Below are 14,817 nucleotides of genomic sequence, written 5' to 3'. Positions count from 1 at the left end.
CATCTAAAGCAGAGGAGACCACATGCATGCTTGGACACACATAAAAGCCTTTGTTTTTTCCTCTGGCGAAGTTTCAGCATAATCCAAGCCAACCTGCAGATCATCTCATTATCATTTGCATCTTGTTACCGGCAGTGTGACAAAACACAGTTTAAGATAAATCTGCTCTTATTAATCTTTTATTGAAACCACTCGCTCTGCATCTCTGATTGTGTTCATAGACGTTTTGGAGGGATGTAAAAATAACAACGGTCCGATTATATTTCCTGTTTTACATTTTTAATTTGAATAGCTTCTGAGAATCCAAAAAGGTCCATGTATTTATAAATAATGTTATGATCGCTGTTATTATGTTAAGTTATGATTCAATTGCCTCAAGTTACCAACAAGCAGGAAGTGTTCATGGGCCAACGACATGACCACATTGAAATGGTCTATAACGCATAAATCTGTGCACTAATCCAACATTTCATTAATTATCTAGCAAAAATGGGTGAAAAGAGAATATTTTATTTTTATTTAGAATTATTATCTCCAGAGATATAAAAGTCTGAAATCACCTTGAAAAATAAGAGTCAGGACATGCTCTTTTGAGACAAAAGCCTTCAATGTCTCATGATTATAATGCAGCACATTCATTAGTTGATGCTATTAAAGTGGCTCCTATTCTCAGCTGCTTCTTTTTTTAATAAAAAGTGAATTCCTATAACTAAGACACAGCTCAACTGATTAAATGACAGTTATAAAGTATAGCCTGACCCAGCACTACGCTCTGAAATCTGTTACAGCACGCTTGCATACCTGTCAGCAATTCTGCAGCAGCACTAATTTATCCTTTAGGGTTAAAAAAAAAAAGATTTCACCTGCCTCTCACTGTCACAGGTGTCTTGATTTATGACAGGCTCCTTTTGCAGGCTTGTCAGCTCAGTTACATGAAATTCACAGTTTATCTACCATGCACACAAGAATAGGACACAGATATATGAATACAGGGATATAGAATCACTTTGGAAATGGCATTCGTATAGTACTGTATATGCACAAACATAAACAAGATTCATTAAATTAACAGTAAATACTTTTTATTTCAATGTTTTATTAACAAAGAATCCTGGGACAAAAATGTTAAGCTTTTAATTATTCATAAATGAATAAAGTCACCTTTCTTTAATAATGCTTTATACTCCAATAGTTTCAAAGTACTAAGCAGGAAAATGGCTCTAATGCAGATATCAATGTTGTTCGTTCGGTTAACATCTTGTGAAACAAGTTGACTCTACTGAAGACAATATTCAGCTAAACAATATTCACTATTATTCAGAATATTGATATATTGTAAATATATTAATAATACTCACAATTATTCAGATCAATATTTATTTACGTTAGTTTAATAAAAGTGTATAATTCATCAATTCTTGCACGAGTTCAGTGTTACCATCCTGCTCTCATTCGATATTGTCACTGCAGCCAAATCAAAAATATTAATGAATATTAAGGGTCACACTTTAATATATTTATCAGTAATATATTTGTCATTTCATACAAAATACATTACACTTTATTTGAAGATATCTATGATACAACGTAATAATTCATTTAACTACTGAGGAAAATCTGTACTTATTATGTGGTTAGGATCTTTTTTAATGTAGGTTAGAGTTAGGGTTAGTTGCCTGTAGTTGTGCGTTAATAATTATAATTACATAGTAAAGTAATTACATGTAATGTGTAACAAGGGCACTTAAAATTAGTGTTACCCAACATAATTATTGGGGCATTGTAATTATACTTAGTTATTTAGTTAAAGTTTATAGTTAATCTGATCAATTTACACTGAAGCATAGCACAGTTTTACCATAAAAATCATAACTCTAGTCTAAATCCTGAAACTCAAATTCGTTAGAAGTAAATGCGGGAATTTTCTAGAACATGTAGTTATACATTATACAGTTGATTACCATGTAGTTCTGTAGGCCATTTCAAGACAGAAGTTCATTTTGGAGTCTGCATCAAATTAAATATGAAGTTCATAAAATATATTAAATAGAAGTGTGTGCTTTTAATGTTTCAAATAACGTTTGTGGAAATATGATCAAATATGGTTAAAATAAGGCATTCAGTGCGTCACATATATTCACGTAATAATTAAGCAACGTTATTTTCTGTCCAGTACAGAAATGATTACAAATTTGCTGACGAATGGGTAGCTTGGTTTATAGTAGCTGATATAGTTTAAAGGATATTTGCAAAGATTTTACAATTAATTACAGTTAATTCATATTTTGAACATTACTGTGAGTGTGACTCTTAAACTTAATATTCTGACGTCATTAAATTCTTGTTATATATAAGCCTGACGAGATCTTTTGGTCTATATACATATTATATCAGTGTATGTTTCAGTGGGTGCCCTCTGTAAATCAATGTAAAAATATTCATTAATTTTCTTTTCGGCTTAGTCCCTTTATTTATCAGGGGTCGCCACAGCGGAATGAACCGCCAATTGTAAAATATATATTAAAATTAGAAAATAATATAATTATTTTTTTCCTTAGAAATGAAATGATCAAACGGGATTCATTCTAATGCACAGAATAAAAATATTCTGATGCCTGAAAATCCCAATTTCATTTTTGACCCACCCTGGTATTAAATGTTAGTACATAGTAATTAGGACCATTAGACCACAAGTGTGATCATATTAAGTGTCTTGCATAAATATAATGACCTCCAAAATGTCAATCACTCTTGCTCCAGGCTTTGTTTTTCTCTCAATCCCACATACCAATGCCGTTAAACCTCCTCAAACATGTTGAAAAGAAGCAGTACCTGCAGGCGGGACGCTTGCCTGTCCATCCATCCATCAGGACATGTGACTTTCACTGGCACCGTCAAGCTTTCTGGGCGGCCCTTCAGAGAGCTGGGTATTTAAAGCACCAATCAGGAACGGTGCATCCTCACCGAGCACCGGGACTCCTGGACTCCAGCTCTTAAGTGCAAAATGACAGAGTCAAGCTTGCGGATCAGTGGGGGCGCCGTCAGATTTGGAGCCACCTATGGAGGCAACCGTCTGTTCTCTGGAGCCCGGAGTGGTGGAGGCGCCAGCTCGGCTCTGTCCCGTTCACTCGGCCTGGCAAGAGGAGGTGGAGGAGGAGGAGGTTTGGGTCTAGGTTTTGGAGCTGGAGCTGGAGCCGGTGCAGGTGCTGGATTGGGCCTTGGCGGAGGGGCTCTGGCTCTCGGTGGGGGTCTTGGGTTAGGTGGTGGTCTTGGGTTGGGTGCCGGTGGTGCCAGAGCTGCAGGCATCAGGGCTGGTGTGGCTCCCCTGAGATCCCATCTGGGTGGCAGAGTGTTTAAAATCGGAGGCTATGGTTATAACCCATCCTTCATCAGCTCTACCACCACAGTGGATGCAGGTGTTGGTCCGATGCCCAGCATTGACCCCTCGCTGCCATCACCAGACACAGTTCAGGTCACACGCATGAAAGAGAAGGAGGAACTGCAGGCTCTCAATGATAAATTTGCATCTTTTATTGATAAGGTGTGTAAAAGTTTCATTAATTTTTGTGATCATTTGCAGATCTGTGAAAGGCTCTATTGAATATCTTTGTCATTTCTCAGGCCCGGTCTCTGGAGCAGCACAATGCAGTTCTCAGAGCCAAGATTTCTATGTTTACTAACCCGGAGCAGGGCGGACCTGCCAACACCTCTGTTCTTCTGACCTCTGCCATTGGAACATACAAATCTCAGATTGACAGCCTATCTGCTACTAAAGAGGCCATCATTGCTGAGATTGAGCACTATAAAGGCATTATTGAGGACGTTCAGGCCAGGTGAAAAAGAAATATATATATATATATACACTTTCAGTCATATGTTTGGAAAAAATCATATTTTTAAAGTCTCTTCTGCTCACCAAGGCTGCGTTTGTTTATGTTTAAAAATGCAATACAAACTTTAATGCTGTGAAATATAATTTCAATTTAAAATAGCTGTTTTCTATGTGAATATATTTTAAAATGTAATTTATTCCTGTGATTCAGGAATAACTTCGGTCTTCAGTGTCACATGATCCTTCAGAAATCATTCTAACTGATTATGAAATGGAGACTTTGTGAGCAAGAGAGAGTTCCTTTACGTAAAGTCAGTAAGTCTTACTGACTTACTAAATAAACGTCACTAAACTTCAGCTAATCTTTGTATCACTTTTAGCACCTTTTATGGTCACACTTTATCTTGATGGTCCGTTTGTTGAATTTAAGTTACATTGCATCTACATGCCAACTTATTCTCATGAGATTATAAGTAGACTGTTAGGTTGTTAGGGTTAGTGTTGACATGTTTGTTGACATGTTTCTTATAGTCAAGTTAAATGTCTGTTGAAGGAGCAGTATCAGCAGAAATTAAGCAGACAGTCTACTAATACTCAAATGCACCATCAAAATAAAGTGATACCCATTTTATTGTACATTTCAAATTATATTCCACTTACCTGCTTCTCGGTGACTTTAGTTCTATTTACTTATTACCACTTTATTACTCTACATGAATCTGCTGCATATCTTGGCAATGCAGTTAGTACTATAAAGAGTACAGCATTTAAAGTTGCTTAAATTACTATTTAAAAGGGACTAAGCTGAAAATGAATGAAATCACTATTTACAGTTGAAGTCAGAATTATTAGACCCCTTTAAATTTTTATTTTTTTGCTTTTTAAATATTTACCAAATGATGTTTATATGATGTATAAATGATGTAATATTTTTTTCTTCTGGACAAAGTCTTGTTTGTTTTATTTTGGCTAGAATAATAGCAGTTTTTAATTTTTTATGAACTATTTTAAGGTCAAATTGTTAGCCCCTTTAAGCTTTTTTTTCTTTTGACTGTCTACAAAACAAACCATCATTATACAATAACTTGCCTAATTACCCTAACTTGCCTAGTTAATCTAATTAACCTAGTTAAGTGTTTAAATGTCACTTTAAGCTGTATAGAAGTGTCTTGAAAATGATCTATTAAAATATTATTTACTGTCATCATGGCAAAGATTAAATAAATCAGTTATTAGAAATGAGTTATTAAAACTATTATGTTTAGAAATGTGTTGAAAAAAATCTTCTCTCCGTTAAACAGAAATTAGGGAAAAATCAAACAGGGAGGCTAATAATTCTGACTTCAACTGTATATCTTTGACCACCTGCTCAAGTGATCATCATAGATAAATTAAATCCTGTGGGTATACCAGTCAGTTAGTGTTGAAGCTGTGCATATTGTCTCAGGTATGAAGAGGAAACCTCTCAAACTAAATCTCTGGAGCTTGACTGGACGGCATTGAAAGAGGTATAAAACACACACCACATATGATGTTCACATATTTACAGATGACTGACGGTCACTAATTTCCTCTGCTAGGAAGTGGATAATCTGTACCTCACCATCTTTGAGCTGCAGACCAGCATCGGTGGTTTGGAGGATCATATTGCTCTGTCCAAGCAGGTGTATGACGCTGTGAGTCTGCCTCTGTTTATTTCAGACACATTATAAAAATCAGACTTTTCTCATGTTTAACTGTTAGAATCAGATCATCAGTGCATCTACAATGCCAGAAAATGCTAAGAAAAGGATGACCCAGTAATTGAAGTATGACTTTTTCTATGTGGAAAAACAAGCTGTTAACATTTCACTCCCTTAGTGACACAAGAATGGATCTTATTATATACATTACCATACTCAAATGTGACAAAAAATGTTAATAAAGTCTTATATAGACCATTTTGAGGAACATAAAATATATCAATGGTCCTAACGTATTTCCAGTGTTGCATTTTAAATTTCCATAGCTTCCGAGAATCCAAAAAGGTCCACATATTGATAAATAATGTAAATAATGTCATGATTGAAATGCTTCTTGTTACAGTTATGAAATAGTTTGACAACAAGCAGGAAATGTTCATGGGCCAATGACCTCGCCACGTTATAATGGTTTATATGAAGAGTTCTGATGCAAAAACCTCTAAGTGCCGTCTGAAATTTTCCTCTAATATTATCATTTTTTTTTCAGCCTCCTATGTCTTGATTCAGTAATTCACTTTTATGGCAAAGAATGGATTATTTCCATTGTTTTTAACTTGAAATAACTTAACATAAACATAAGAGGCTGAGTAAAATGCCTATTGCAGAAGAAAATTACAGATGGCGCTTAGAGGTTTTTGCTTCTGATTTCTTCACATTTAGGCAAAAGAATATGTTCATGTCGACCTGCTTTGTCAACAAGAGTCAGTTTGAGTAAACTTTACTCCATAACAACTATATAAATGTACTGACTAACCATAGAGAAAAATTCTGTTTCAGTTTAGATGTTGTAACTTCTTCCTCTCCATCAAAATGTAAAGCTTTAATCCACAACTGGTCATTTATAATGTTTTTGCTGCACGAGATTGGCTTGCTTTGTTATTTCTGTCAGGATAGCATGTAAAAGCTCCGCCCTTTTCTGCCAGTCATTTGCATTTAAAGGTATATATTAATAATAATGATTTCTTACTTTGATATAGCGCTTTTCTAGACACTCAACGTGCTTAACACATTAGGGGGAATCTCCTCATCCACCACTAGTGTACAGCATCCACCTGATGACACGACGGCAGCTATAATGCACCAGACCACCCACCAGCTGATTGGTGGGGAGGAGACAGAGTGATGTAGCCAATTAAGATATGGGGCTGGTTAGGAGGCCAGTGGGCAAATTTGGCCAGGTTGCCGGGGTTAAACCCCCTACTTTTTTTCAGAGCACATCCTGGGATTTTTAATGACCACAGAGAGTCAGGACCTCGGTTTAACATCTCATCTTAAAGATGGAGCTCACTAGGCAGTATAGAGTCCCTTTCACTATACTGGGGCATTAGGCCCCACACAGACCACAGGTTGAGCGCCCCCTGCTGGTGTTCACTAACTCCACTTCCGGCAACAACCTAGCTTTCCCATATCTCCCATCCAGATACTGCACTAAAACCTGTGTTTTTGCTTACAACCAAATAGCGTCAAATTCGACAAGCTATGATTAATGATTGGTGAAGTATTTTGAGCTGAAACTTCACAGACATATTCTGAGGACATCAGAGATTTATTTTACATCTTGTGAAATGGCTGACAGATTTTCCCAGGGTTTAACTTTGTGTATTTGTGTGTTAGAAAGTGAAAGAGGTGAGGACCATCGTGACTGGTGGAATGAAGTCTGCCGTGTCGATCTCGGTTGATAATGCAGCCCAGGCACAGGATCTGACCTCAGCGCTGACCGAAGTCAAAGCTCACTATGAAACCCTGGCTCAACGCAGCAAGCAGGACGCCCTCGTCTCAGTGCAGGACAGTGTATGAAAGATTCACTCTTTAACAAGCTGTCCATACAGAGTAGAGTAATGCAGTGTTTCCCAACCCTGTTCCTGAAGGCACACCAACAGTACACATTTTCAACCTCTCCCTAATCAAACACACCTGAATCAACTTCTCTTAACATCAGAAGAGACTCCAACACCTGAAGTTAATGGGTCAGAAAAGGGAGACATCCAAAATATGTACTGTTGGTGTGCCTCCAGGAACAGGGTTGGGAAACTGGAGTAATGGGTAAAACTTTACTCTTTTAGGGTTGTGTAAAAAAAGTGAATTTTCATTTTAATAAAATTATATTGAAAATAATATATATACAAATATTTTTGTTAATATTTAAATTCAATTCTATTTATTTATTTGTTTGCTTTTTATTATTTTTATTTAATTTTTTTTTACTTTAAAATAATGTTAATAATTTTATTATACATGATATAATGTAATTATACATTATACATTATGTACAATATTAATTATGTTATATATAAATAATATGGTTCTAATTATAATAATTATGTCATGAATTATTAATGCTGATAACATTTTATTTCAATGATTGATTTATACATGAATCACTATGTTAATAAGTCTAATAATTTAACATGATTCTTATTAAATATAAAAATCAGTAAACATTTTTAATGCTGAAACATTTCTTTTAATTCGCTTTATTCATATAGATTATATGAAACTATTGTAAAGAATAATTTTAGGCTCTTATGGTAACAGTCAAGTCAAATAAGTTTAATCTATTACAAACTGCCTCCCCCATGTGGCCAGTTCTTGTATTGCAGGTGCCAAACTGAGATGACCCAAAATGAACACTCGTCCTCTTTTCTCTTTTTCATCTCCACAGCTCTCCATGATGTCTGTATCCTCTCAGCCCAGTTCACAAACACTCACCACAGCCAAAGATGAGCTGAGGGCTTACAAACTACAGATCGACTCTGTGCAGAGGGAGATCGAAAGGCTCAAGTCTGTGGTATGTATTTGAACATGTCACAGAGGAGATAGTGGTTTTTCGAGGGTATTCCTGTGAATAATATCAGATGTCCTGTCTGTGATGGCAGAACTTGCAGCTGGAGTCTCAGGTTGAGGAGGCCGAATGTCACTCCAACTCTCATACAGAGACGTACCAGGATCAGGTTCTGGCTCTCAAGTCTCAGCTTGATGATCTGAGGAAGGTAATAAAGACTTACGGTATAAAATACTTCAGACTAAAGGATAATCAGTCATTATTCATTGTAATGAAGAGATAATTAAAACATTGAGAGAGTGAAATGTCTGCAAAAGTTTCAAAGTTCCAGCTTAGTGTTTTAAAATGTATTTTCAGTAATTCCAGCCTCACTTCCTGCAAAACCCCATATAGGTTTGAAACAAATTTGCATAAGTCAGTCTGTGGTCTTCCTTTGCTGCCTGTGCACAATGTAATCTACCCTCAAACACTGAAGCTGAAGCCTGTAAGAGTTTGGTCTGTGTTGTCAACATATTAACAGAGAATGACAGAGTTTTCTCGGGATAGCACTTATATGTAAAAAAAGAAGAAGAAATAATATATAACACCTCTCCTCCTGATCCTAAAGTACATAGAATTGACATTAATAGAGATTCATATATTAAGCAAATAAGATACCAGACACATTGCACATTTTTCACAAAAAACTTTTGTATTATATTTCATCTAGCGTAGTATTAAAAATGATTAAAGATTACATGTAGAGCAAGTTACCTATACATGGGGACATAAAATACACTAATAAGGGCTTTATAAAAGGCAATCTTGAAGGATTAGTTCACCCAAAAATGAACATTCTGTTGTTAATTACTCACCCTCGTGTCATCACAATCTTCTTTTTTTTTCATCTTCAGAACACAAATTAAAATATTTTAGATCTTTCTGGCCATCTATAGATCGCAAGAGTTGTGAGACGTCCAGAAAAAGAAACCAAAAACATTGACAAAACGTTCCATTTCAGTTGTTAAAGTGTAATCATACAAAGCTCCAAGAACACCTTTGTGCACCAAAATAACTTCAAAATCTTTTTATCTTTGCTTATATTTCCTGTTTGCATTGTCAAAGTGCACATTTACCATTACTATTAGAGTAAAGCGTCATGTTGCTTTTAGTAAAAGTGTTCTGGGACCTGACATGACGGAAGAGAGGACATATAGGCTCTTATTTAATCTAAAATATCTTAATTTGTGTTCTGAAGATGAATGAAGGTCTCAGGGGGTTGCGGGTGCAGGGGCAGATTGAGTAATTTTGGGGCCCTATAAGCAATTTCAGCCATGGGGCCAAAGTTCTGAAATGCACCCTTTCTACTTGTATTTAATTTTTATTTATATTGCTGTTTATTTTTACATCACTCAATCATCTTTTTGACATTTTAAATCAATGTGATCTCTACATTTTAAGTGATTAGTTTTCTTAAAATGAATTCACAACTAAAGTTAAATATATATTTTTATAAACTGGACTGCTCCATGATGGATATGATGATTGTAATAGTATTATTATTATTATTATTATTATTATTATTATTATTATTATTATTATTATTATTATTATTATTATTATTATTATTATTATATTATATTTGATTGTGTACAAAATAATATTTAATTATGTTAAAATTGAATTTGTTTTACACTCACCATAAAAAATATGGTAGATAACAATGTTATTGTCACGATTTCCCTCTCTACTTTAGAGATGCACTGGAATCACAGGAGTTATCAAAACATGTATTTATTAACAAAGACACTTACTACGGGCACTGAACTGATACCAAACAGAAGTTATTGAACATCAAGAAACAGGATCACATGATATCAACAAACACACAGGGAGCATGGAAACATGGGGGACAATAACATGGCAAACGCAAGAACCTGACAGTTATACATAGTTTATGGGTATAATTTATTCATTCATTCTTTTCGGCTTAGTCCCTTTATTAATCTGGGGCCGCCACAGCGGAATGAACCACCAACTTATCCAGCAAATGTTTTACACAGCAGATGTCCTTCCAGCTGCAATCCATCACTGAGAAACATCCATACACACTTATTCACTATGGACAATTTAGCTAACCCAATTCTCCTAAACCGCATGTGCTTGGACTGTTGGGGAAACCGGAGCACCCGAAGGAAACCCACAGAGCACAAGAACGTGCAAACTCCACACAGAAACGGCAACTGACCTAGCCAGGGCTCGAACCAGCGATCTTCTTGCTGTGAGGCGATTGTGCTAACCACTGCGCCACTGTGCTGCCCCAGTAAAATTTATACTTCTAGATATTTATTGGTGGCCCACAGATTTCCTGGGGCCCTAAGCGGCCGCTTACCTTGCTTATTGGTTAAATCCGCCACTGTGAGGGTGAGGAATTAATAACAGAATTTTCCTTTTTAGGTGAACTACTCCTTTGCGTGGCTTACCTCTCTCCCCAATACATTTTCACAACCAGACTGAAATTAACATCTCAAAAAGTCTAAAATACTCCAAGCCAACGCTAACCACTGCAGATAAATGCAGACAATCTTGACACAGTGGCCCAAAATGAGAAACCCACTAACTCACTTATTTTAGTAGCATTCTTCTGGCGGTTGTTTTGAGATATTCACAATCTGCGTGTGCAATGTTATCAGTCTTTCTGTATGATTTGCAAATAACCGTTAGTAGCTTCAGTTTTGAAAAGAGCACCAAAGCCACAGTGATGATAGAGATGGCAGTCAATTAAAACAGAGCAGATGTGGCACAGATATAAAACATGTTCTCAAAATGTGTTCTAGAGATGTGTTTTTAAAGATCGTGAATTGTTGTAGAAGGCCGTTAGACAAGTGTTCGTTGTAACTGTCTATGTTGGGTAACTTTTTGTGTCATGACAAACGTCTTCACCCCCTCTTTCCTTTTTGAGGCCGCACTTTTATGTTTATATTTGTCCATCTTCTAATGTTCAAGTAGCTAGCAAACAACCTCTCACACTGTGGTTTTCAAATACATTTGGCCGTAGCTACAAGACATTTGCAAAGACACTGCAAATCTACAGCAGCAGTGGGGTGCAAACATTAATGCACACAAGAAATTACAGAGCTCTCCACGGCATTCAGACAAAAATAAATAAATAATCCATGGCCGCAAAGCATCTGGAGCTGAACTTCAGATTTGGAAATGGCCAACTGGTTTCTGACAGATGCTATATGAGCACTAGACCAATCACAATAGACTGGAAATCATCTGACCAATCTGAGTGGACTCCACTCTCAGATTGAAGACCCTTGAATGAACCATTTAAACATCTGTAGACATGTATAGTATAAAAAAAACTGTTGAGAAAACATTGAAATGTATTAAAGCAGTGTTTCTCAACCATGTTCCTGGAGGACCACCAGTTCTGCACAATTTCCGTGTCTCCATAACAAACACACCTGATTTAGATCATCAGCTCATTAGCAGAGACTGAAAGACCTGTAATGAGTGTAACAGACAAAGGAGACAACCAAAACATGCAGTGTTCGTTGTCCTCTAGGAATGTGGTTGAGAAACACTGTATTACAGGACATCCCAGGAGCCTTTAAAGTTAAACCACAGACTCACACTTGACTAAATGTTGCTCTCTTCAGCAAATCACTCAATATGGTCAGGAATATCAGGAGCTTCTGGCCAGCAAGATGTCTCTTGACGTGGAAATCACCGCCTATAAGAAGCTCCTGGACAGCGAGGAGAACAGGTGAGCGGGTTTGACATGAACACAGGAGATTTTCATACTCTTGAGTCTCACTGTATGTTTGTCGTGGGTCAGGCTGAAGTCTGGAGGTGGAGTCACTGTGCACATGTCCAAGACTGTGCTTGGAGGAGGAGCAGGAGGAGCTGGAGGACTAGGTGCTGGTGCAGGAGGCGCAGGTCTGGGTGGAGGTGCCGGTCTGGGTCTTGGAGGTGGATTTGGGCTGGGTGGAGGTCTAGGAGGAGGTTTTGGAGGAGGTCTGGGAGGAGGTCTTGGAGGAGGTCTAGGTGGAGGTCTTGGACTGGGACTCGGTGGAGGACTGGGTTTTGGAGCAGGAAGTTCCTTCGGTGCTGGTAGCAGTTTCATGTCCTCAAGCCTGAGCAGCAGCGGTTGTAAGTGTTCAGAAATGCCCACACATTCACACAATCAGCTCCAAAGGTCTGAGGGCACACTCACATTCTGTTTGTAATTAAAATTGAAAGGTATAATTCAATGAATTATTCATTAATTTACTCAATTATTAATAATTTAGTTTTAAATAAATTAACTATATTAGTTTAACTAGGCAAGATAGGTTAACTAGGCAAGTCATTGGAGTCAAACAGTGGTTTTTGTAACCAATCGAGAAATAAAATGTTAAGGGGGCTAATAATACTGATCTTAAAGTTTGTTTAAAAATGTAAAAGCTGCTTTTATTCCAGCCAAACTAAATAGACTTTCTCCAGAGGAAGAAATAATATAGGAAATACTGTTAAAAATTCCTTGCTCCATTCAACATTTTAAAAAGAATAAAAATTCCATGAGGGGTAGTCATTTTTCCTTCAACTGCATTTATAATTCTGTTTATAAACATTATATTTGTTTTAATATTGCTAAAAATCACTTACATGTTTATTTTTTGAGTAATAAAAATGTAGAGAAATAACATTTTATTTATATATGAATAAAATGTAGACTTGCACCATGTATATCTTATAGTCTTCAGGTTTGTGTTTGCATCAGTTGATGTGCTGCTGTCAATCAAATCTTCATCTTTTCACTTCATCTCCACTCTCATTGTTCTGCTGATAATAAATACAGTCTCATTTGTATTGCAATGAAATGCATTTTCACACGTGGTCTCAGACTTCAGGGCTGAATCACTGAACTCATCTCGTAGAACTGAATAAATGTCATGCTATAGTCACACTTTCCGTTGTTTTTCAGTGTCGTCCACTGTTTACTGAAGACTCTCAGCCTTATGAGGTTGTTTATTCATCAGCAACACCTCCATCAGTTCACACTCGTCCAACGCGATGCCACAAACCTCTACAATGACAACAAACATCCATTGTGATATGATCATTTTCACTGAGGCTCAAAATTCTTTTTCTGTTTTTGCAAAATTGTGCATCACTTCCTGCTACAATAAAAAAAAATCCATCCTGGTTATTATAAACACAGTGGTCTTGAATCTTTTCATGTAATCAATCAATCAAATATCAATTTAAATAATGATTAATGTAATAATAGTATATAAATGTATTTGTAACAGTAATATACGCTGTATATATATATATATATATATATATATATATATATATATATATATATATATATATATATATATATATATATATGAAACGGAGGCCAGCCAGTAAGTGCTGTGCAGGTAAACCTCACTCCTCTGACCTGTAAAGGTGCTCTAGCGACAGATGCTAGAGGCCATGTTCTTTAGCCTCCTTGTTAGAGCAACCGACTCCCATGCGGAAGATAGATAGATAGATAGATAGATAGATAGATAGATAGATAGATAGATAGATAGATAGATAGATAGATAGATAGATAGATAGATAGATAGATAGATAGATAGATAGATAGATAGATAGATAGATAGATAGATAGATAGATAGATAGATAGATAGATAGATAGATAGATAGATAGATAGATAGATAGATAGATAGATAGATAGATAGATAGATAGATAGATAGATAGATAGATAGATAGATAGATAGATAGATTTTAGATGCAAAAACCTCTAAATGCCGTCTGAAATATTCTTTTAAGATGAACATTTTAATTAGGCTCCTGTGTGTAGGTTCTTTATTTTCACTTTTACAGCAAAGGATGTCATTTTCATGGTCTTTAAAGTGAAATAACACAACATAAAGGAAGCTGAGAAAAATGTTCATTTCAGGTAATAACAGGTTTTCGCATCTGAAATCTTCATATAAATACAGTTGAAGTCAGAATTATTAACCCCTTGTACCCCCCCCCCCCCCCAATAACTATAAATATAATATCATATTAAAATATTATATATAATATTATTATATAAATATAATAATATAATTATTATAGTTTAATAACTATATATATATCTATATATATATCTATATATATATATATATATATATATATATATATATATATATATATATATATAAATATATATATATATATAGATAGATAGATAGATAGATAGATAGATAGATAGATAGATAGATAGATAGATAGATAGATAGATAGATATATATATATATATATATATATATATATATATATATATATATATATATATATATATATATATATATATATATATATATATATATATATATATATATATATATATATATATATATATATATATATATATATGTATATGTCTTTGGACTTGTATATATATATATATATATATATATATATATATATGTGCATGTCTTTGGACT

The 14,817-nt window shown here is 35.3% G+C and overlaps 1 protein-coding gene across 1 annotated transcript; it reads left to right on the top strand.

Annotated features, from left to right (window-relative positions):
- Positions 1-2,946: 2,946 nt before the first annotated feature.
- On the top strand, positions 2,947-13,542 carry si:dkey-183i3.5 (uncharacterized protein LOC566445 homolog). The gene is made up of 10 exons (XM_056446023.1): positions 2,947-3,541; positions 3,622-3,833; positions 5,280-5,340; positions 5,413-5,508; positions 7,189-7,365; positions 8,237-8,362; positions 8,451-8,564; positions 12,004-12,110; positions 12,183-12,496; positions 13,311-13,542. The coding sequence occupies exons 1-10, from the start codon at positions 3,005-3,007 to the stop codon at positions 13,328-13,330; spliced, it is 1,764 nt and encodes a 587-aa protein (XP_056301998.1). The 5' UTR covers positions 2,947-3,004; the 3' UTR covers positions 13,331-13,542.
- The last annotated feature ends 1,275 nt before the right edge of the window (positions 13,543-14,817 follow it).

Source organism: Danio aesculapii, chromosome 21, assembly GCF_903798145.1.
Source record: "Danio aesculapii chromosome 21, fDanAes4.1, whole genome shotgun sequence".
Classification (NCBI taxonomy): domain Eukaryota; kingdom Metazoa; phylum Chordata; class Actinopteri; order Cypriniformes; family Danionidae; genus Danio; species Danio aesculapii.
Note: the sequence above shows the minus strand (reverse complement) of the source record. Positions and strands in the feature narration are given on the sequence as shown.